Below are 22,762 nucleotides of genomic sequence, written 5' to 3'. Positions count from 1 at the left end.
CCTCTGTCCCTTCTCCGGGGGCAACACCGGGGCTGTCCCCGTCCCCCTCCCGGTGGTGTCAGCGCAGGGTGCTCCGCTGCCAGGGCAGTGTCACACCCCCCCCCCAGGGCCGTGCCACCCCCGGGCTGGCCCTGTGTCGTGTGTGTGTCGTCCCCCCCCCGGCCTGAGGTGCCAGGGCAGGTCCCCTGTGCCAGAGCTGTGTCCCCTCCACCGTGGTGCCAGGGCTGTCCCTGTCCCCTCCCTGTGCAAGGGCTGTGCCCCCCCATCAACCCACCCTCCCCCAGGCTATCTCCATCCCCAGCGCGGGGACCTCTGTGCCATTCCCCCTGCAGTGGTGCCAGGGCAGGGACACCCCACCACCCCCCTTGGGAGGGTGCAGCCCCCATTGCCAGGGGTCCTGAGCCCCCTCTTTGCATGACAGAGCCAGAGAAAAGCATCCTGTCAGGGCTGCGTGACTCCAGCCTGGGGGCTGAGGGCTTGGACCCACTGCCGTGCCCCCTCCCCTGCCCACCTGCGGTTTGGTCCCACCACGGTTTTACCCCAGCAGGCCCCAGGTTGGGGCCGGATGACCTAGGGATGCGCCTGTCCGGCTGGATGTGTTGGAGTCCAGCCTGGGGGTGGCTGTGGCTTTGCTGGCTCTAGACATGGTTGCCCCCAAACCCTGGCTCTGGGACGGTTGGCCAGGCCACCTCTTTCCAGTGAGGTTTGTGCTCTGCGTCTCTCCCAATCCTTGGGATGTTTCTCAGCCCCTTGAAGGGGAAGCTTCTCATGGTCACGTACCTCCGAAACTGAGGGTCTGTGTTCAATGGGAAATAAAACCTGGGGGGGGGAACCTGTCTACAATGAGCTCTGCAAGAGCTGCGAAGAGCTGGAGTGGCACTGGCATTGCGCCTTTCGGCACCCGTGCCCAGCGCAGCAGAGGAATGGCTGCCTCTCCTCCCCATTAATGCGTGGCTTTTATTTCCCGAGTAGCTCTTAGAGTCACTGGGGAACTGGCCCTGTGACTTTCTCTGTGAGAGCAGAGAATGGAGACAGCTGAGTAAATATAGCCTAAATCACTGCTTTCCTGGCCATTCCCCCGCCCTTCCCTAACATGCGAAGGGCTGGTGTGTCCCCGAGGCTGGGTTGGCCTCTGCTCCAGTCATCGACTCTTCCCTGATGTGGGAAAGTCCAAGCCATGGTTTGGTTTCTTTGGTGACTCTCTTCTCTGACGTGGGCAGATCGTGCTTCAATATGCCTGTGTGGTTTGCGGCGAGGCTTCTGTCCTAAAGGTGATTGCTGCCCCAAACCCTCAGGTTTTCACTCGTAGAACAAGGTTTTAAGCACGCAGGAAAATCCTTTCTGCCCACAGTTGGGTCTTGCTGGACAAAAGCTCTGGGTTGGAAGAGAAACCGCAGCTCAGCTGGAATGCGGCAAGGAGCAGAGTGGTTTGTGGAGCCAGTTTGGAGCCGTGTCAGAGCGCCGGCGCTTTGCTCCGAGTGCTGGGTTGTGTTTACAATGAAAAAGAGTATTTATAATATTGAGGGCTCTTTTGATTCCTCTGGGAATATCTGGAGCTGCAGCTTGGAGCTAAAGTAATCAAGTAATGGAAGATAAAAAGCAAACGGGAAGGGACAGTGGATTTCTCAAGTTGGAAGGTCTTGCTTCTCTCAACCAATACCCAAATAATGCTGGTTGCTAACGTGGTTGCTTCTCACCTTATAGGTTACTTCATGTGATTGCTGCATTGTGCGGAGCTGCTAAGAAATCGTCATATAAATTCCAAATACCCCGGGGAATGTGATTTTAAGCAGATAAGTTAGCAAGAGCAGTTGGAATTTTTTTTTTTTTTTATAGACTCAGTTTTTTTAGAACTGTAATTTTTGAGGGAAGTAGCCGAAATACAGCTCCTGGGTTTATTTCTGAAAAAAGTCCCTAAACCCAGCCCCATGAATGCTCCTAAAATGGAAGAAGTGCGTTCTTGCTGCTTGGGGGCTGGTATAAAGGGAGCCTGGAGTGAAGCAATAGTGCTGGTATAGGGTGCTTGGTCCTTCTCTGCTTGGTGTGGGTGTGTAAAAGTCTCTGGCCAAGTAAAAGGCTGTTGTGGGGAGGAGGAGAAAGTCCCTGAGGTGGGTGAGACAGGACAGGCTTCAACTGAAGCAAGAATGTCTGATGTCAGGAGAAGCCTCCAGACAGTAAGAGAAGCCTTGGAGTAGGTCTGCAGATTGCCTGAGGTGCTCTCAGACTGTCCAGCCTTTGAGGAGGAGGTTGTTGAGACCTCCAGATGCCTCTCAAAAACGAGGTAGGTATTGGTTATGCCAAGGCAGGGATTTATGAGGCTCCTCAGGTCTCTGCTAACCATAACATTTACGTTTTCAGTGAAATGTTTCAGATATTCCTTCACGTCCTTGGGCTTCAGTGAATAAAGCAAAATATTTAATGAAACTCAAGCCTAAGCAGCAAATGCTCTGTATCCGGGCAAAGGGCAGCTGGTGGCCATGGGTAGGATGATGCTGCTCCTCAGGCTCTGTTGCCAGCTGCGTGGGAAGCATTTCTTGGTGAGAAAAGAGGTGAAAATGGCCTTGGCTGCCCCGTGCCTCTGCTGCAATGTGGTCACTCTCAGGACAGCAGGCCTGGCTTGGGCACAACTCACGGCGTAACTCGCCTCCTCTGCGTCTTTTCCCTCTTTGGAGGGAAATACCAGCTGGCTTGGCAGCGTCGTAGCCGTTGCCGATCTGGGAGCATGAGCCCCCGGCATGGCTCTGGCTCTCCCTGCTCCTCTGGCCACTTCCCTGGGGGCAGCTGGTGGACCGTGTCCAGCTCCCCTTCCCACCCACACCAGTTCCCTGCGGGCTCGCCCAGCTCATTCCTCTGCAGCTCATCGTGGCATTGCCACTTCCACCGTGGCCTCGCTTGTAGCTCAAGCCTTGCGAGTCATCATTCAGGCTTTTTGGCAGGGCTGGGGAGGGAGCCGGCCTGGGAAGCTGCCTGGGATCGCGGGGGATTGCTGTGCTGTTTGTCCCGAATTATAAACCAGGGGTTGCCAAGCTCTTGCCCTCTCTCCCCCGGTGCTGCTTGGTGTTTTGGCTGCCTGTGGACGCAGCGTGACCCGTGGCATGCTCGGCACCACCAGCTTCTGCTACTCCGATGGGGCCGGCAGAGCTGCCCTGGCTGTGTAGGTCAGAAAGACTTGATGCAGCAGCAGTTGTCACAATAGGCCACGATGTGGCAGGCAGTTCCGTGTCCGTTTTTATTTCCATCCCTAGTTGCATTGTCCTATTTTCTCCCTTTAATAAAGGAAAGATTTGTTCTCATTGTTTGTAACCCATTAACATGTAGCGTTTTGCAGTTCAAAACTTGATTTGGTGGTTTTTTGCTCGCTAAGGATCTGATGTAACTTGGAAAGGTTTGAGCTGTGTAGATTGTTGTAGGCATATTCTTCTTTTAAATATTTTTATGTGTTCTTTTGCCTCACTGGAGGGAAAGTAACACTCAGTCTTGCTTCAAGTCAAGCTGCACTTTGAACTGCATTTGGAACTGGGTTAAAAAGCACAGGAACCACATTTAAAACGTTAAGATGCTTTTATTTATGTGCTGGGCACACACAAAAAGACTCGTAATGTGTTTTTTGTTTCAAACCGATGTATTAAACAAAGAAAGTATTGACAGCAGTTAATGAATCGAGGGATTGTTTCTGGGCACTGAGATAGATTTACCAAAGGTATTTAGATGTCTGATGCATGGGATTTTCAGAGCAGCCTAAGCAAAGTGCTCGCCAGCACAGACACACGAGGTTCCTCTCGGAGAGCCGAGCGAACCTGGAGCCAGGCCCAGCCGAAATCTTTTGGCAAGCTGCTCCCTCTCTCCTGCGCTCGGAGGTGTGCTTCCAGCCGACAGGCTCGTGCGTGTCCCAGGCTCTCGGCGCTGCCTTCCCCAACTCGCCTTCCCTCCGAAGAGCTGTTTAAGGGCTTTGAGAAATGTGCATTGCCTCTCTCCAAAGACACTCCGATTTGGTCAGCTGCTCTCTGTGGGGTGCAGAGCTTTTCTGACTGGCAGCTGCCATCCTGCACACGCAGCTTAGCCTGGGAAGCTGCTCGCTGGGTCCGTGGCAGGACAGAGGACAAGTCTTTCCCCTGGAGAGGATGGTGCCGGCATTAGCCATGCGCATTTGGGTTTCCCAGGTGGCTCCTCACCCGCGTTCATGGGCTTTTGATCCCCACATGGGCTGAGTGTGGGGAAGGCAGGTGAGGCTGCTTCAAGGACCAGGCTGGCTCTAAGTTATCTGTATTTTTTCACGTGTCCAGTGACCTGCTGGGACGCGGAGAGCAGGGTGGCACAGAGCTGCGCCTCTGCGTTCCTGCCGCAGGGAAGGAGGCTGGAAGGAGTCGATGGAGCAGGAGCTGCGGGACCTGCTCTTTGGAGACACTCAGTGCTCCGGAGCAACACTCTCCTCTTCCCACCCCTCCACGCAGATCTGCTTTTAAAAGCTACTGAACGAGTTTGCCAGGGCTGAGTGTTTTGTCCTTCCAGCCTCTTCAGCTGCACCAGCATGTCTGAGGCGCCTGGAGTCGGGGCTGGGATCTGCGGGTGGAAGCTGGAGAGGTGCCTTTGGGGGAGCATCGACCCCGCTGGCTTTGGGCTCCGCTGCCTCTGGGTGCGTTACGGGGTCTGTCCGCTCCGGGAGGAGTGGGAGCTGCCGGTGCCTTTCCCAGCAGACAGCGGCCGCTCGGGCCCCTGGCGGTCAGACATTGCCCCCGATGCTGCCGTCTCGGCTCTGTCAGACCCTGACAGGCAGCGTTCAGAGGGGCGAGCGGCAGGCAGCGAGCCTGGTCATAAATCTCTCTTTATGCTCTGGATTATGAAGTAATATTTTCCTGGCCGGGGCCAGTTGGACTGGGGAAATGTGGGCTCCGCTGAGAGTTCCCTGCGGCTGCCATCCCAGCGTGGTGGGAGCTTACACGGCAGCTGTGCTGGGTCGTACTGCTTCTCCCACAAACACCCCCTGTCCCCAGGGTCTCTCCACGAGTCCTGCAGCCTGGTTTTACTCCTGGAGCTCCAGAGAAGCTCTCCAGTGACCCGGATCAGGCTCAATCCCGGCTGCAAGTGTCTTACCTCCCCGAGGGCAATGCCTGCTCATTCATGGCAAAGACAGCCCGGCTGGGACGCTTGCCCGAGCTCAGGCAACCAGCGCGGGCTCTGGCTGCTGCACAGGTTTCATGTGCCATGGCCTCTTTGTGCCTTTCTTCTTTGTCAAGGGAAGGAACCCTCAGCGTGGTGCTGGGCTGGAGAGCCTGCCTGCAGAGAGGTGAAGCTGGCTTCCCTCAGGGGACTCGCACCGATCTCAGACTTTCTGGTAGCGTGCAGGGGTGGTAGCATGTGCAGGAGGAAAGCAGTGGGGGGGGCTTGTAGCTGATGTGAACTGTAATGTGTTTCTGGCCCAAAAGGGTTATTTTGAAATACTGCAGATCACCAATGCTAGTGCCTCTCGCAGAGTCCAGCCAGCGGTCGGTCGGAGCAGCCTTGGCTTCGTGCCGTGCTTGGTTGTGCATTGACCCCACCGGGAAGGGTGCCCTGGCTCCCTTTGCCTCCTCGCCTCCCTCTGCAGAGGCTCCGGCAGCCCTGAGAAGCGCCTTCCTGCTCACTAATAGCTTTCAGATGAGACTCAAGTGTTTGAGCTGGGTTTGGTGGTTTCTGGGCCAAAACAGCTCAAGCAGTGTTTCAGCAGGCCTAGGGTGTCCCTGGGAAGGCTGGTTTCTGGCTGCCCCGGTGCCTTGTAGGTCCGGTCCTTGGTTGCATGCCGTGGCTGCGGGAACTGGAACGCTGGGATTTGCCTGGGGGAGGTGGAAAACTTGCCTGTGTGGCCAGGAGGGGATGGAAAAGAGGACGTGCCCAGCTGGTGGGAATGCCCCAGCTCATACATCCCTTCCAGAACATGTTAGAACCTAGGTTTATTCTTTTTGGTGGATTTCTGGGCAGGGCAGGCAGCATATTCTTCAGTTTCTCTCTGAATAGCTGAAAGGCAGTTAGCAGTTCTAAGTAGACTTGAAGGCTTCTAAAGGTTGGGTTTTTTTAACTCCTCTCACCTCCCTCTCTGTGGAAAGAACCCATGCCTGCACTTGATGCTGCTACTGCTTTTGAAAAGTTCAAAAATTTACTTTGCTCAGAGCAAAGCTTTGAAGTGCTGCTCTGTGGGAATGGCAAAGCATCTCAAAAGCCTTTTGCTGAAAGCTTGGTTAACCTACCTTTGTGGGCAGCTACCTTCAGAAAATGACTTTGTGGGGGATTGCATGGGGAGATGTAAAGGTGAACTGTGAAATTTAATCGATTTAACAAGGAAAGGTTAAATCTGTTTGTTTTGCTCCTATTGAAGGCCTCCAGCTGGTGGTTGCAGGGTCACCCTTTTCTGTTTGCAAAAGTTCTGTATAAAGGCTGTTTTGTCCTGCTTGTTGTCTTGTTTGCATAAGTGCTGCGAGGAGGGTAAGCTGAAGAAGCAGGAGCGAACCTCTTTAAGATGCAGAGCTGGAGCCTGACTGTAGCAGAGAGGAGGTGGCATTCCTGCCCACAGCCGCTGGCTCCTCTCTTGCTTTTGGGAGTGTAAATTGGTATTAGCGTGTTCTGGTTGGATCCAGGGCTCAGCATCAGCTGGTTGGTAGGAGAGAAACGAGTCCTGCCTCTCTCAGCTACTCAGATGAACCCCTACTTTGAATGTTGGCGTCTCAGGAGGGTGTGGGGTGCCTGGCTGTGCAGTGACAGGTCTTCTTCTCTTTGCAGGCACTGGGAAGGGAGACGTAGCATGCCACGCCATTCTGGGCTGGAAGCCTGCTGTGCTTTTGCCCCCTGGACTCCAAGAAACCTGCTTCTTTTTTGGTGAAGCGGACCCTGATCTCCTGTTTCTTTGTTGCATGCCCGCTCACAAGTGCTGGATTATGTTTGTCTCCTTCTCCCTTTGCTCCATAATTTGGTTGAATCGTGGTTTCAAGCTAAGGAAAAGGGGCTGCACCTAAGCGCACCAGGGCACCCGTACCAGGCACCTGGGGTGCTGGTTCATGCAGAGACATTCAGAGTGCTGATGGGGGAGAGCTGCCTCTGAGATCCCTTCAATCCTGCCCGAAACGCACTGCCTTACTCTTCAGAGCCCTTCTCCCCACGGCAGAAAGAATGGGCAGCACCGATGGGTTCCAGTACCGTGCGCTCTACCCCTACCGCAAGGAGCGTGAGGAGGACATTGATCTGCTGCCTGGGGACATCCTAGTGGTGAGCAAGGGGGCCCTGCAATCCTTGGGCTTCAAAGACGGGGATGAGCAGACCCCCAATCAGATCGGGTGGATCCTGGGCGTCAACGAGCGAACCAAGCAGAAGGGCGACTTTCCCGGCACGTACGTGGAGTACGTGGGGCCTGTGAAGATCTCCGTCCCTTCCCATCGGCCCCGAGTGCAGAGACCCCTGCCTGCAACGCCGGGGGCCAGCGGCTGCCGGCTGCAGGATGCTCTGGAGCAAGGTAAGCCCTGCTGCGTGCCGTGTTGCTGCGGGAGACCTCTGCTCCCAGTGTGCGATGGATGAGGGAGTGTGAGTGGCTTTGCAGGACAGCGGTGAAGCCCTTGGCTCGGTAGCACTGGATTGTCCCCACCGGCAGCAATGCAGTCAAGTTGCCTGGGCCTTGTGGGCTCAGTCCTGGCCGAGAGAAAAGCACGTTGTTCCCCCAATTTATCAATCTGCTTAGCAGATTTTTGGGGTGAGCCTTGTCCCACTCTTACCTCTCCGAGATCCTTCTCCTTCTCTGGCCCATAACCAGCCATGATCCCCATGGTCCTTGGTTCCTTTCCCTGCTCCGCTGAGGGTTTTGCCCTGCTCCCTCCCTTTAGGAAAAAGTCCTGACCTCTCCCAACCACCTCCCTGCCTCGGCCTCTGGAGCGCTCAGGGCATTGCTCCCTGCCAAGAGCCGCTCAGCCCCGCTGAGACACACAATTACTTGTCTCTGGGCAAGAGGAGAAAAGTCAGGGTCTAAAAGAGTACTTCCGAGAACTGGAGCTAATTGCTTGTCTGCCTGGCACCCGTCCCTCCCTGCAGATCGCAGAGCTCTCGCTGGGGCTGGGCAGCCGCCCTCAGGCAGGGCATGGGCTGCTCCACACCTGCGGCTGCCTCCCAGCCGGCACTGGGCTTGGCACGGACCTGGTCCGGGAGCTGGGAGAGCCTCAGTGCTGCCCGCAGCAGCTGCCTTATCTTTGCTTATTTTTTTTGCTCCCAGGCATACGAACCCCGTGGCAGGGGCTCAGCAGCCCCCAGGTGCTTTGAGACAGCAAATAGGGGTGATAACCACGCTTTGCCTTCCCATGCCTTGCAGAAGACCTTGTGCTTGTAGGCATGGGAGGAGTAGGGTCAGAAGCAGGAGGTGGTGGGCATCAAAGCACGCTCCCAGCTGGCAGTCCTGCGTCCTCCTTGTCCCTCTCTGCCTGGGAGCCACGGCTGTCCCATCAGATGGTTCTAGCTGTGTGAAACCTCTCTGGGGTCTTAAGGAATGGAAAGGAGCCCCTGTCTCAGAAACCAGGGTGGTGGGGCTGGGGCAGCTCCCCACGGCTGCCTCCCAAGCTCTCACTCCTGGAGCCAGAGAGGCGGCCCCAGGAAACGTCTCCGCAGGGTGGGAATGTGACCGGGCCATGCGTTTGGGTTGGCAGCGAGAGCTGCTGACCTGAGTCATCCCACTCGCAACCTGCCTTTCCAAGAAAGCAGCTCCTCTTGGGAGCCTGGGACATGCTCTGCGGTGGATGCGGCGACCTCGCCTGCATCCAGCCTTGTGCTCCCTCGGGGGCTGTATTTATGCCTTCGTGGGCTCTCTCCTCTTCTTCTCAAGCGCGGCTTGGTGGAGGTGTGTCTGGGTGGTCAAAGCCGCTGCCCTGCACAGGGGTGGGGATCACTGGGATGCGGAAGAAGATACGTGCTAAAGCTCCTGACACACAGAAAAGATGCGGTTGGGAAAGAAACCAAAAGCCAGCCTGTCTGCATCCTGTCCGGGGCTGGAGCAGAGTGAGGGTCAGGTACCAGGGCACATGAGGGGGTGCCAGCCCTGTCCCCAGTGGGTGCATCCCCACGGCCAGGCTCCACCTTGGGCACAGCTGGGGCCCGCAGGGTGGCAATTCAAATGCCCAAAACCATTTTACACGCAGCCTGCTGGGATGCTGGTGCGGAGACATGTTTTTGCAACCGAGAAACTGTATTTAAGCCAAGCCCATGTTATTTCTTCGTGGTCTGCACTTTGGGAGGTGCAGAGATGTCTCCTGGCTGCCCCACAAAGCTTATACTGGTGGCATTTCTGCCCTGTTTCCTGGGTTCTGCCCTGGCTGGCAGGGATCCGTTAGCCCCCCGGTGTCACACGTGGAGCAGGACCAGTGCCACAGCTGTCACGCAGCCCAGGAGCAGGGCTGGCCCCGCAGAGCATCGAGACTTAGCGCTTTCTGCCGGTGAATTTACGAGCTGCCGGTGTTTGCCTTCCTCAGAGAACACGAGCGGAAAATGCGGCTCGGAAATATTTCCGCAGCTGCCCCGGCCGTGCTGTGAGCGGCCTTGTTCACGGCAGCCCAGCCTGGAGGGCCCGGCAGGCTTGGGAGCCGCTGCTGGCTCCAGCACAGGCTGCCTGATAAAAAAAGGCAAGCTGCTGCCTGCTGAAGCAGCACATTCCCGGCTGGGCCACGTGGGCAGCACCAGTATTTACTCTCCCTTCAGCCCTTCCCAAGGGTCAGGCTCGGAGCTGCCAGCCTGGCAGCTTTCCTGCAGCTTCCCTACCCTGACCAGCACCATCCTGAACCCTTTCCTATGCCCGGGGGCTCTCTCTGGTGGGGGGATCACCCCCCTCCCCCAGCAGCACAGACCCTTGCAGAACCGCTGGGCGCCTGCCCCATTTACTCCCCTTTTCGTGGCTGCACCGACACGAGCTGTTTCGCCTCCCCGCGAGGCCGTGGGTGCAGGAGGCTCAGCCGGGTGCGGAGTTTCAGCTTGCTGCACCTCGTGGCGAGACCACACTGGGCGAGTTCGGGTCAGATCCATGACAGCAGAGCTGTGTTTCGCAACGGGCAACAGATTTTTGGCTCTGCCTCCCCACAGAGCGGAGCGTGCTGGGTATCCTCACCAACCGTGGGCTCCCCAGGGTCTGCCCGGTGCTGTGGAGCGGCCCCAAGGAGCCTCCTGCACCGGCTGGTGCTCAGTTGGAAGCGAAACGGAGCCTGGCACCGCTCATCCTTCGGCAAACCTCCCGCTGGCAGCTCTCCGGCCGGGCCTGCGTGCTCCTGCCCCGGCATGTGTCACCCCTCCAGCGCAGGGGAAGGGGGGTGCCTGGAGCTGGGACCTCAAGATCTTCTGGAAGTGGCAGCGAAATGTCACCCAATGCAGGGCCGTAGATCCCCCAGAAAGGGGGGAACCCCGGTCCTGTGCCGCAGGCTGTCTGCACCCTGTAACAGCTTGCACGGAGGCTGTGGGCTCACGGGGAGGGGGAGGCAGAGGGCTGGTTTCCATGTTAAACGAGCAATCAAGGGCAGGAATTTGCTGACATGGCGTTCTGTCTGAATCGCTGGATTAATCACAGCTCACCACCGCGGGCGAGCTCCCTAGCCGTGCTCCTCCGTCAGCCCTGCGCAGCCCCTGTGCTGGGCAGGGACTGAAACCGGCCTGAGCTCCAGGAGCCCTGGTAACCCCTGTGCTCCCTGCCCAGGGTGCCAGGGTCCCCAGGGAGACAGGCTCTGCTTCCTTGCCTCTGCATGGAACAGTAGGGATGCACACACTGTCGGGGGCTCGGAGCAAGGCCGGACTCAACAAGTGCCGTGCTGTTTTCTGGGCCAGCTCACAGGTTCCCTGCAGCCTCTGTGCGGTGTTTGTGTGGGCTGCGGCTTCGCGGCAGGGGCCACGGCTTTCCTCGCCCTCGGACGCTGCCTTTGGGAGCAGCGTTGGTTGTGCCCTGGCCTGGTTCCACTGCAGAGCATCTGGTAGGAGCTGAGCTGGAGCTGACCCCTTCTCTCCCTCCCTCTCCCCCAGGGTCTCCTCTCCCGGACTTGCAGGAGCAGTTCAGCCCTCCTGAGATTGCACCGCCGCTGCTGGTGAAGCTGGTGGAAGCTATTGAGAAGAAAGGTAAGGGGGGATGCTGAGCACCGAGGGGCTGATACTTCCTAAACCCCCCCCAGTGAGGGCAGAGGGGGAGGCAGCTGTCTTCAAAAGCTACTGATGTCGGACTGAGCTCCTTGGGACGGGCAGGACACAGCAGCCTGCAGAAGGGGAGGCCCTCCCGCTCCTGCCTGGCTTGAGCTGCTGTTCCCCAGAGCCGAGCTTGACCCCGTGTGCCATCCTGCACAGAGACCTGGGATGAGGGGGCTGGGTCTGCACGCAGGATGCCTACGTGCCCCGGATGAGTGCTGGAGTTTGGGAAGCACCTCCAGCCCGGATCTGCGCCATGGGGGAGAAACGGGGCCACTGAACCAGGTGTCCTGGGGGCAAGGGGGCTGCGGCAGCATCTGCAGGAGATTGGCTTGGACACCATCCAGGCCCGGTTAGCCATGCCGCAGCCGTTGCCCGGCTGGCGCGCGGGTGCCGGGCTGGCACCAAAACGGTGCGTGCACTGGGAGCTGCACAACTCACAGCAGTGTCCCCGCTTCCGCAGGGTTAGACAGCGAGATGTTGTACAGGACATCTGGCTCCGAACTGAGGCAAGCGCTGAGAACCGGTAAGAACCAGCTCCGCATGGTGAGGAGGCGAATCGGCTCAGATGGAGGAGATTAGTGGATGTGACAGCGCCAGCAGTAATGCAATCCAGGCCAAGCTTGCCTGTCCCCGGCAGTTCCTGACTCCCATCACGCTGCCTGTGGGGCTGGGCCGTCCCCGTCCTGACACGTCCCTGTCTCACGAGGAAGGGACGGGAAGGGGGGGATTCCTGCCGCTGTCCGTGGGCTGGAGCAAAGGGACGTGGCACCAGCTCGGAGACTTGCAGGCCAACAAGTGAACCCCTGTGCTTGTCTCCCGCTGTCTCTTTGGCGTGCCCCACTCTCGGGGTGCTCTGCTGATGGGCTGGCGGAGGCTTCTCTGGCTCTGTCATGCCACTAATAAGCAAGGGAGGATCTTGCAGCTCAGCTTGGTGGCTGGAGCCTTAGCTCTGCTGTGCCAGCAGCTGATGTCTCTCTTGGGGAGCCTTCGGAGCTGTCTGCCTCTCGGCTGGGCTTGGGCCTCATCCAGCACCACGCTGGCTTGTCCCCTTCCAGAGATGTTCTTGCAAACCCCAACTGCGCGGTGCTGTCGGCTCTGGCCACGCCACTTTCAGGACAGGCTTTACATGCTGTCCTGACAGCCTGCGGCTTGCATTCGTGGGACATCACAGTTTGAGGGAGATGTTTTCCCCGTTGGGTTCAGTGTGTGACTGGTCAGTCTGCACTTGTCTCTACCCGCAGCAGGGAACAAAACTCTCACCCGAGTCATGTGTGCCCTGAATTCCTGTGGCAGGGCTCAGGGCAAAGGGTGCGGGCACCTGAAATGACCTCTACCCCCTCCCCAGGGGGGACCTGCGTGTGATCCCAGAGCCAGCTTATTTCTGGGATGCAGGGGGCACTTCCAGGCATTCTTTGTCATGTGGGCTGCTTGTGTCCCGTGATAGCTGGCTGGGTGGTGTGTGATGGTCTCTGGGATGGGTGCTGGCAGCACCGGAGCTGCTGGCTGGGTGCCTGGTGCTGTGCCTGCCACCCATGGGAAATCTGTGCCCTGGCAGATTGGACCCTGGGTGACCTGGAGCCCTTTGATGTGCACTCCCTGGGCGAGGCGCTGCGAGGCTACCTGCAGGACCTGCCTTCCCCCGTGGTACCGGTGTCCGTGCACGGAGACATCCTTCGCATCCTGCAGGGTAAGGGCCTCCCCTGGCCACGCTTGGGAATGGGTGGCTGGGCAGGACGGACGCGTTTGGGTTATCAAAATAAGTCCTGTCCCTATGGGGTCTGGCTCATGGCCCCTGCTGCTGACAGCGCTCCCACGCTGTGACGCGGCCGGAGTGTAGAGAGCAGTGCTGGCTGTCCCAGCCCTTCCATCGTGTCTTGTTCTCTCCCCAGAGATCCCACAGCCAGAGAATTGCCGGAAGCAGCTGCTGCTGGCCCTGGAGTCGCCTGCGGTCCCGCTCCAGAACACGCTCACCCTGCAGTTCCTGCTCCGGCATCTGGGGAAGGTATCGCAGCAGGCTGAGAGCAACAGTCTCCACCCTCGGGCCCTGGGAGAGATCTTCGGCCCCCTTCTCCTCCGGCTGCCTGGTGCCAGGTACGTGAGGCTTTTGGGTTCCAGCCGTGTACTGAGCGTTGGCTGCTGTGCCTGCCAGGACAAGGAGTCCAGCCTGTAACAGCAGGTCTGCCCGCAGCCCCTGCCTTGTTGCATGTGGGATTAAACTGCTGGCAGCACACAGAGGTGGGACTCAAAGCCAGGGCAGAGCCCTTGCTTCTGTGTCAGCCTGGGATCTGGCAGCTGGGATGAACCAGCTGACCCCAGCTGCCCCTTTGCCTGGGGGGCATGGGAGCAGTGCCAGCTTCTCCCCCACAACCGCTGTTCTTACTTGACTCCTCTCTCCCTGCAGCCCAGAGCTGAGCCCTGACTTCTCTGTGCTACTTTTGGAGATACTTCTGCAGACGAAGGAGTTGGAGCCGGAACAGTTGCCTCCAGGTACTGAGATGCCCCTTCCCTGGGGCCCAAAGCTCTGGTGTTTGTGCTCCATGGGTATGGAGTCTCTGCCCCCGTGAGTGAGTTGCTGAGGGCATTTCTGTAGCTCAGCTGTGCCTGGAGGTAGGCTCGAGGCATTTATCTGCTGCTGCAGATGTACCTGGAGCAGCTCCTGGCAGCATGGCGGCCAACGGGGCTTCCTAGGATGGTCACTGCAGGGAGGGGGAGTCAGCACTCCAAGGGATCGCCTGTGGGGAGCTGGGACTTGGGCTCACCATGCTTCAACCCTCCTTCTCTTACAGCCTTGCCTCCAAAACCACCTAAGCCAAAGCCCAGTGCAGCCAGCTTGGCCAACGGGAACAGTGTGCCCTTGCAGGATGCCGAGTGGTACTGGGGTGACATTTCTCGGTAAGGGGGTGGCTGGCAGCTCACGTCCTGGGTGCCCTGTCCGTGGAGTTATCTAGGAGAGCTCTGGTTGCACCTCACAGGCCGTGACAATCATGTTCCTTGTAGGGAGGAGGTGAACGAGAAGCTACGGGACACGCCGGATGGTACCTTCTTGGTACGTGATGCCTCCAGCAAGATCCAGGGAGAGTACACGCTCACACTCAGGTAGGGTGCTGGGGTCCCCTGAGAGCTTCTGCTGTCAGCATGTGTCCTTGTGCTTGCAGCTGCCTGGACACCCAGACGTCAGGCGGGTGTAGGGTGCTGGGGTGGTGAAAAGTGCCCTCTCTCCCCTCCCTGCTACAGGAAGGGAGGCAATAACAAGCTTATCAAGATCTTTCACCGGGAAGGGAAGTACGGCTTCTCAGAGCCGCTGACTTTCGGCTCGGTGGTGGAGCTCATCACCCATTACCGGCACGAATCGCTCGCCCAGTACAATGCCAAGCTGGACACCAGGCTGCTCTACCCCATCTCCAAGTACCAGCAGGTGAGGCCTGTGCCACAGGGATGCAGCTGGCCAGTACAGCCTGAACCAGGGGCATGTTCTCATCCATCCCTGATCCTTTGGTAGATGACAACATCCCACCCCTTCTCCTGTGCTGGGACATTGCTTTGTGGGGTGACAGACATCCTGCAGGGCTGGTGGGGTTTTGTGGGACCAGCTGCCTTGAAGAGAGGCTGCTGTAGGGCAGGAGCAGGTCCTGACCAAGGCTGTGCGTATGGCAGGACCAAGTGGTGAAAGAGGACAGCGTGGAAGCCGTTGGGGAGCAGCTGAAGGTCTATCACCAGCAGTACCAGGACAAGAGCTGGGAGTACGACCTGCTGTATGAGGAGTACACACGCACTTCCCAGGTACGCAGGCGCTTGCCTTCCCCTTGGGAGCGCAGGCCCCATGGGCTGCCCTGATATCCCGATTGCCGCACCGCTGTGTGGCGGAGAGCAGAGATCAGGCACCCGCTGCCCTGTTTGTCTGCTCCTGGACTTGAGGGGACTTCCAAAGAATGGGCTTTGAAGAGGGGGAGATTTGGACTGCAGCAAGGACAGTGCTGCTTTGGGGAGGGGGAAAGAGGGGATGCGAATGGGCAGAAACCTGCCCAAATGCTCCCCTTTCCTCAGCTCTCCCCTCCCTTTTCAGGAGCTGCAGATGAAGAGGACGGCAATCGAGGCCTTCAACGAGACGATCAAGATCTTTGAGGAGCAGTGTCAGACGCAGGAGAAATGCAGCAAGGAGTACATCGAGCGCTTCCGCCGGGAGGGCAATGAGAAGGAGGTGCAACGGTGAGAACACGGAGTGGTGGTGACCTGCCCTGCCTGGGGAAAGGCTCTGGGGGCTGGAAGGATCATCCTGGCCCAGCACAGAGCCGAGGCATGCGCAATCCTTGTCTCTCCAGAAGCGTGCTGTGGGCCGGAGCTGGCAGGCTGCCTCCTCTGCCTCCGCCACCCTGGCTCACAGCCTAAACCCCCCCCCTTTCTCCCAGGATCCTCATGAACTCGGAGAAGCTGAAGTCTCGCATCACAGAGATCCACGACAGCAAGATGAAGCTGGAGCAGGACCTGAAGAAACAAGCCTCGGAGAACCGGGAGATCGACAAGCGCATGAACAGCCTCAAGCCAGACCTCATGCAGCTGCGCAAACTGCGAGACCAGTATTTGGTGTACGTAGAGCCTGCCTCCCCAGAGGGCTGGGAGCGGGGCCCCGCTGGCATGGACCAGGAGCGATCCAGCTAGCTCCTTGAGGGCTTTGGGGCTTGTCGAACCGGCTTGTGGGCTGCTGGGTGCAGGATGGAGCCCTGCAGCGTGCAGCCTTGGGGCACGGCAGTCCCTCAAAGGGGACGGCTGCTGCCCTCTGGTGATGGCTGCGCAAGCGGTGTCTGGTCCGGATGCTGCAGGCCGGGCACACTGCCTGTGCTGAGTTCTGCTTCTCCTTTTCCAGGTGGCTGACACAGAAAGGTGCCCGGCAGAAGAAAATCAACGAGTGGCTGGGCATCAAGAATGAGACGGAGGAGTGAGTGTCCCTGTTTGGGCATTGTGGGATGTGGGGGGCTGCAGGAGCACAGGCTGCACAGCCGGTTCTGCCTGCTTTGGGGTTGCGGGCAAGTCCCATCTCCCTGCCTGGGAGCTGAGGATATCTTCCCTGCCAGAAGGGGTGACAGCAGCTAGCGGTGTGAAGGGAGATATGGGGGCCACATGCCCAAACTGAGGGGGTCTGATCCTGCCTGTGCTCGATTGCAGCCAGTACTCCATGATGGACGATGAGGAGGAGCTGCCCCACCATGAGGAACGAACGTGGTACGTGGGGAAGATCAACCGCTTGCAGGCAGAAGAGATGCTGTGCGGCAAGCGGGACGGCACTTTCCTGATCCGCGAGAGCAGCCAGAAGGGATGCTACGCCTGCTCCGTGGTGTGAGTACCCCCGCACAGAAGTGGTGGGATGGGGCTGGCAGGGGCTGTGCTCCCACATCGCTCTGCCCTTCTCTCGCCAGATGCTGGAGGCTGGCGGAGGCGTCAGCTGGCAGGCTGGGCTTCCCCGAGGTCTCCCATCTGCCTCGGCTCCTCCTGCCAGGGCCAGATGTATCTTTGGGCTGCTTCGGTGATACCCACTTGTGCTCTGCTGTCCCTGTGCCTATCCCAGTGGGTCTCTCTAGTGTGCCGCTGACCTGTGCTGCCTTGTCTCCCTGGCAGGGTGGATGGTGACACCAAGCACTGCGTGATCTACAAAACGGCGACCGGCTACGGGTTCGCTGAACCCTACAACCTCTACGCCTCCCTCAAGGACCTGGTCTTGCACTACAAGCACACGTCCCTGGTGCAGCACAATGACTCCCTGAATGTCACGCTGGCTCACCCGGTCCTTTCCCAGCCACCAGCCAGATGAGCAGCCCGTGCACAACACAGCAGCTGCCTTCAGCTTCTCCCCAGAGCGCTGCTTTCTGGCTCTGGACTCTTGCACCCTGTATAGTTGAGTCTCTGTGCTCCTGCCCCTCCAGAGCCTCTGAGATGTCTGTGACCGTTCCTGATGTCCTTCTTGGTCAGTAGCTGAAACCCGTGTTGGCTGATGGGGCAAAAAGGCTGAGATGTTGATTCCCAGTGGGCTCCAGCCTCTAGGAGGTGGGATCCAGTTGTGATTGAATTGCTGGGGGCAAGCACAGCCCCCTCCCCTTCCCCGATAAACAGGTCAGATCCCCTTCTTGCTGGCAGGTCGCCCCACAACGCAACACTGTAGAGCTAGGTTCCCAATTCCTCGGTGCGCTACGGCATCAGTCACCGTCCCGGCCGAGCAGCCACAAGCACTGCTCTGAGCAAGGGGCTCCCTGCCTGGATGCCGGAGGAGGCAGAGGAGGAGGCTCTGCTGAATGGTTGAACGTGTGCATCCTCCACTCTTGCTTCCCTCAGTGATCTTGCAGGCTGAGGTGGTGTCTGGTACGAGGGGTGCTGCTCATCCTGTGCAGAGACTCATTTAAAAGGAGAAACCCCATCCTCCGTGGGGCTTCTTGGCTGAGGTCTCCGCTCTGTGCTGTGCCCCACCTCACCGTCTTGTTCCCTAGTGTCATAACCACCTCTTGAGTGTTGCTGTCTGGGGAGGGAGGATCCGGTTAGCGATGAATCTTTCGCCTTAGTTGTGCCAACTAAGCTGTGAAATCCGTGTTGGTACCCGTGTTTTTCCCGGCAGAATCTATGGGATGCACAGCTCGTTGTTTCCGGCTGTCTTCGGTGAATCTCTGCAAACGTAACCTGTTGAAGCTAACTGTAGCTCTGTAAATATGGTTCTTTTTGTAATCGGCTGCTTACCTAGTACTGGTGTTTGCTGAACTCCCATTATGATATGCAAGTGTGTGGGCAACAGCTGGCCAGGCTGTTGCAGACTCAGGTCCTGCCAGCTGAAGCAGGAGGGGGCCAAAGTCCGACGCACACTACGAGCCCTACACAAAATGAAGGACCTCTCTGCTGCAGGAGGACGGTATCTCCGCTGGGCCACGGGCCTTAGCGCATAGCAATGTATATGCATGATGTCGAACTATGTATGCAAAGCACTTATAATCATGAGTACTGTATGGGGACTTGGGGTGAAAGAGCTGGGGGTTGCTGTAGTGCTGCCCATCGTAGCTGGCTGGCATGGGCAGGGATTTGTTGTGAATGAGTTCAGAGGGCTCGAGGGCAACGGAGGTGGCCCTGGAAGAGCTTTAAAAGCTGGACCTGGGCTGAGAGTTGAGGCCGTGGTGGCATTTGCTTTATTGGGTTATCCCGTCTGCCTGGCTTGAAGAAAGCATTAATTGTTCTCTTGATTTGCCAGAGAGGCTCTTTCCCTTTTGGAGGCTGCGTCCTCAGGACGGGCTGGTGGATGCTGTAGGCTTTGCCGCTTCTGTTTTGTGTTGCGACTCGGGCTCTGCCGAATCTGCGGGGTGCTGTGTGCTCATGCTCTTCCCACTCTCCCTGTCCTCAGCATGCCATCTGCATCAGGGACCGTGCTGTCCCTCCTCCCCCGGTCAGCTCTGCTGCTCGCCTTGCTCTGGGCTGGTCCCCGGATCCTTTTGGATCTGGGATTGCTGGAGCAAACATCCCATTCCTGTTGCTTGTGGCAGCTCTCCTATGCTTGACTGTACAGACCCCATTCCCTACTCTGCATGCCCTCTCCGGACCCTGGGCTGTGTTTTTTGGTTCTGGTTTGTCGGCGTTTGGTGCTCTGAGGATGCGGGGCAGTGGTGCTGTCCCTGACCCGTCGCAGCCCAGGCACACGCTCGGGTGCCAAAGTGCCACGGAAGGGGCAGGCGATAGGTCGGGGGAGCTGTGGGGCACACAGCCCGGGAAAGGCTGCATTTGGCTTTGGGGATCACTTGGGAAAAGCTGTCAGGGATATTTAAGGGAATAGTTTGGTCTCAGACATGTGAGAGATAAGAGCATGTGGGAATGGGGCAGGGAGGTCCGGTGCTCATAGCTCTCTCTGCAGAGGCCTCCTGGGGTCTGTGGGGTGGCCGGGGGGACCGCACCAACACCCCAAAGCTTTCTGCCAGGCCCCCACACTGGTGGCACATTTTCAGCCTGGGGGGACTCTCTGCTGGTCCTGCGCTCCCAGCACATCCCTGCACCACAGGGCAGGCTGCAGACAGACGGGATCCTCCAGCCGCTCGCCCCACAGTGTCTGGCGTCCCCCCCACCACCCCAGCAACGTTAGCTTGGGGCCGGTCCTGCTGGGAAGGTTTGCTCCTGGCTCATGCCAGGGCCTGCCGAGCATCTGGGAGAGTCTCAGCTTCAAGCCATCACCTGTCAACATTTTGCTTGGTGCTCACCCTGGCTCTGGTGGCTGGGGAAATTCCAGCTTCTCTTGACAGCTTTTTTTTTTAATCCTTTTGGCTGAATTTGTGCTGTTCTCCCCATGCTGTCCCTTCCTGCCGCCCAGCCGGAGCCTCTTTCTCCCCAGGAGCGTGGGCAGCTCAGTGTAAGCAAGGGGGGTCACCGTCACCCCTTCCAGCACTGCCATTCCTGCCCGCCGGCACCCATCACCATGGCCCATCGCTGATGGGGCTCTGCTCGCAAGTCCAGTGTACAACGAGGAGGAAAATGCCCTTCCCCAGGGCTGCCTTTCCCCGACGGTGCTTGACTCTGCTCCCTAAAATGCAGCTTTTTCTTTGTCTCCCCCTGGAGTGGAAGCCCAAGCCCTGAGCTCCCTGCCTGCAGTGCAGCTCCCCTAGAATAAGCTGGTTGTGATTTGTCCTTTGATGCTTTCGCTCGTGCTGTTCACGCTGCCGGATGAACCCGGTAAGCGCTGTGTTTTGAGGCCCTGGGCTGTGCTTTGCTGCTTGTTGACCCCCCCTGTGTCCCTCAACCGGGTCACGCACCCGCAGCCCGTGGGTGCAACGTGGCCATTCCTGCTCTCCGGGGCACAGCTCGGGTCTTGTCCCTCCGTGTCCCGGCTTGGGACGCTCTACGCTCCCCCGTGTAAAACCCCCCCCCCCCCCGGGGGCTCGCCGCCCTTTTTGTGCTCGGAGAGGATATGGCAGCTGCGTGAGCGCTCCTGAGATTTTTAGTTCCATTTAGGTATATGCAATAATAAATAACTTGCCACTTCAGCTGTTTGTTACCAGCAGTAGTTCTCTATGCTCTTTCTGTTGATGTTTACTAATGTAAACCCAGTATTTGTTACTGTAAGAGGATTTTTGTACGGTACTTCAAAAAAACCCACAAAAAAAAACCCCAAAAAAAGAAAGAAATAAACAGAATTAATGAAACGACTGTGGGGGTTTCTGTGGGAGGGGTGTTACGCTGGGGGAGCGGAGGGGGTTAGGGCTGTTCCCTAGCTCTTGGGCTGGGTGCAGGATGTGGCCTGTGGCCCAGCTGGTGCTGGGCTGTGCCAGGACTCTGCTCCCCGGGGTCTTGCAGGACTGGGGCACACAGAAGCCAGCCCCGGGCTCTCTGACCAGGCAAGCGAGGAGGCGGCAGCCGAGCCCGAAGGAGTGAGAAACAGCCGGAAACAACAGCTATAAACAGCGGGGGAAGTACGAGGTTCCTCCACGCTCAATCCCAGAAATAAGCCCAAGGGGTGTTTTGGGCAGCTGCCGACCTGGGGGTGCTTCGGCACCCACTCCCAGCTCCAGGGGGTCTCCGTGGGGGCTCGGCAGCCAGCGGCAGGGGTCGGGCAAGGAGCCACCCCTTTGCCTGTTTGGGAGACGCCGAGAGTGAGCTGCTCAGAGTTGGGTTTCTGTCCCCGACCTGTCACAACCTGTGGGGAAGCGTCAGCCGCCAGCGGGGCTGGGAAGAGGGGCTGTGACCCCAAAGCCTCAGTTCGGGGCTGTGGCCCCTGGCGGGACAGGGTGGCCCGAGCTGGCTGGCCCCGCGTGAGTCAGCAGCGTCGGCATCACATGAGGAGGCCGGTTGAGCCGGGCAGGAAGGGCGCGCGGAGGCGGGCGCAGCCGGGCTTTAAAAGTCTTCGCGGGGACGGATTCGCCTCCACGCCACCCCACCGTCCCCATGGCCCCTGCGGTGCCACTGGCTCTCCTGGCACTGGTGGCCTTGCTGGCCCCAGGGCTCGGGGTGGCCTTCCCCGGCTGTGACTACCCGGTCCACCTCTGGTGCAGCTCATGGGAGATCGCCGTCGCTTGCCAGGTCAGAGCCGCCGGTGCCAGGGCTGCCGCAGCCACCCACCCGCGCTGGCAGCCCATGCCAGGGCAGGGCCACCCGGCACGCGGGGACATGTCCCACCGAAATGGCACGGACGGGGCTGGGTGCCTGCCCGGCAAGCAGGGATGGGGTGCGCGGGGACGGTGTCAGGGCAGCGGCTGGCTGCCGTACTTAGTGCAAGTGCCGGCTCTGAGCATCCCCGTGGCACAGGCTGGCACACTGTGGGGATGCTCAGAGCCCCTGTGCTGCGCTGGCACCGCAGCATTCCCCAGCATCCCAGGGAAGCACCGTGCTGCAGCCGGACCCCAAGCCCAAGCCCTCCCTAGGCGTCACTGGCACTTCTGCTTTTTCAGCATAAAATAGCTTTTCAGCTTATTCCGCCCTGAACATCCCTGGATGGTGACATCGCTGTGATGGCGGGTTCGGCAGCGCCCTGCGAGCCCCGCGGGGCTGCAGCCCCAACCCAGTGGTGGGTGCTGGGCTGTACACCCACCCAGGCACATCTTGGCGCTGCCGGATATGTTTTCCCCCAAAATATTTTGGGGAAGTTCCTGTGGAAAGCCCCAGCACTGCGTGCCGGCAGCGCACAGCATCCTGTGGCTGCAGGAGGCCCCTGGCCACTCTCACTTCCCTCTGGGCCCTGCACATATTCGTCCCCCTCCTGCCCCACATCCCAAGAGCTTTGCCCCATCCCCTGAAAATATGGGGGGGGGGGGGGGGAGGGCTGCATACACACACACACACTCTCCCCGCCGTGTACCCCGAAACCTTCCTGCACGCAGGCGGAGAGCCGCTGTGCCAACCTCTCGCGCCCAGCGGCCGCCCCTGTGGAGCTGAGCCTGTTCTATGAGAGCCTGTGCCCGGCGTGCCGCGGGTTCCTGGTCCAGGAGCTCTTCACTGCCTGGCTGCTGCTGCCCGAGGAGGTCCTGAGCATCACCCTGGTGCCCTATGGCAATGCCGAGGTAGGAGCCGGCCCGATCCGGTGCCGCGGGCGCTCGCTGGGGCACCACCGGCCCCGCTCAGACCGGTTGGTCCTGCAGGAGAGAAACGTCAGTGGGAAGTGGCACTTCCAGTGCCAGCACGGCCCGGAGGAATGTTTGGGCAACATGATCGAGGTGACAGCGACGGTCCCTGTCCCCACGGTACCGGCACGGGGCTGGGGGGTGTCCGGCAGCCCCTCACCGCCTGCCCCGTCCCCCGTAGACCTGCCTGATGCACGAGGCCAAGAACTTCAGCACCTACTTCCCCGTCATCTTCTGCCTGGAGTCGGGCAGCTCCGTCACCAAGAACCTGGAAGCCGTACGTCCCCTTCTCCATCCCCTGTGCCCCGCCTCAGGGACGTCCCCGTCCCCCTGATCTCACCATGTGTCCGTGTCCGTGTCCCGGCAGTGCCTGCAGGTTTACGCCCCGCAGCTGGACGGCGGCCGCATCGCCGCCTGCGTTCAGGGGGACGTGGGGGCCGCCCTGATGCACCGCAACGCCCAGTTGACTGAGGCGCTCGACCCCCCACACCAATACGTGCCCTGGATCGTCATCAACGGGGTACTGTGGCCTGGGGGGGGGG

General features: G+C 59.1%; 2 protein-coding genes across 4 annotated transcripts in view; both read left to right on the top strand.

The window, feature by feature from the left end:
* PIK3R2 (phosphoinositide-3-kinase, regulatory subunit 2 (beta)) overlaps positions 1-19,417 on the top strand; it is a 19,606-nt gene extending 189 nt beyond the window's left edge. The window contains exons 2-16 of one of the 2 annotated variants that reach the window (XM_010562170.1): positions 6,751-7,477; positions 10,999-11,091; positions 11,618-11,680; positions 12,713-12,844; positions 13,047-13,248; positions 13,559-13,644; positions 13,944-14,049; positions 14,155-14,253; positions 14,392-14,572; positions 14,812-14,937; positions 15,221-15,363; positions 15,564-15,740; positions 16,019-16,090; positions 16,318-16,488; positions 16,768-19,417. In XM_010562170.1, coding sequence (XP_010560472.1) covers positions 7,138-7,477; positions 10,999-11,091; positions 11,618-11,680; positions 12,713-12,844; positions 13,047-13,248; positions 13,559-13,644; positions 13,944-14,049; positions 14,155-14,253; positions 14,392-14,572; positions 14,812-14,937; positions 15,221-15,363; positions 15,564-15,740; positions 16,019-16,090; positions 16,318-16,488; positions 16,768-16,960 — 2,184 coding nt within the window. In that variant the 5' untranslated portion in view covers positions 6,751-7,137 and the 3' untranslated portion in view covers positions 16,961-19,417. The remainder of the gene's footprint in view (positions 1-6,750; positions 7,478-10,998; positions 11,092-11,617; positions 11,681-12,712; positions 12,845-13,046; positions 13,249-13,558; positions 13,645-13,943; positions 14,050-14,154; positions 14,254-14,391; positions 14,573-14,811; positions 14,938-15,220; positions 15,364-15,563; positions 15,741-16,018; positions 16,091-16,317; positions 16,489-16,767) is intronic. The other variant, XM_010562171.1, reaches the window with a different exon arrangement.
* A 1,570-nt stretch (positions 19,418-20,987) lies between these two features.
* Positions 20,988-22,762, top strand: part of IFI30 (interferon, gamma-inducible protein 30) — a 2,087-nt gene continuing 312 nt past the window's right edge. The window contains exons 1-5 of one of the 2 annotated variants that reach the window (XM_010562169.1): positions 20,988-21,183; positions 21,981-22,160; positions 22,239-22,313; positions 22,402-22,497; positions 22,588-22,740. In XM_010562169.1, the coding sequence (XP_010560471.1) occupies positions 21,049-21,183; positions 21,981-22,160; positions 22,239-22,313; positions 22,402-22,497; positions 22,588-22,740 (639 nt within the window). In that variant the 5' untranslated portion in view covers positions 20,988-21,048. Of the gene's footprint in view, positions 21,184-21,980; positions 22,314-22,401; positions 22,498-22,587; positions 22,741-22,762 lie in introns of both variants that reach the window. The other variant, XM_010562167.1, reaches the window with a different exon arrangement.

The sequence above is a fragment of the Haliaeetus leucocephalus genome, unplaced genomic scaffold, assembly GCF_000737465.1.
Source record: "Haliaeetus leucocephalus isolate CR32 unplaced genomic scaffold, Haliaeetus_leucocephalus-4.0 Scaffold157, whole genome shotgun sequence".
In the NCBI taxonomy this organism is placed as follows: domain Eukaryota; kingdom Metazoa; phylum Chordata; class Aves; order Accipitriformes; family Accipitridae; genus Haliaeetus; species Haliaeetus leucocephalus.
The sequence above is the reverse complement of the archived record's forward strand: the minus strand, read 5'-3'. Positions and strand labels throughout refer to the sequence as shown.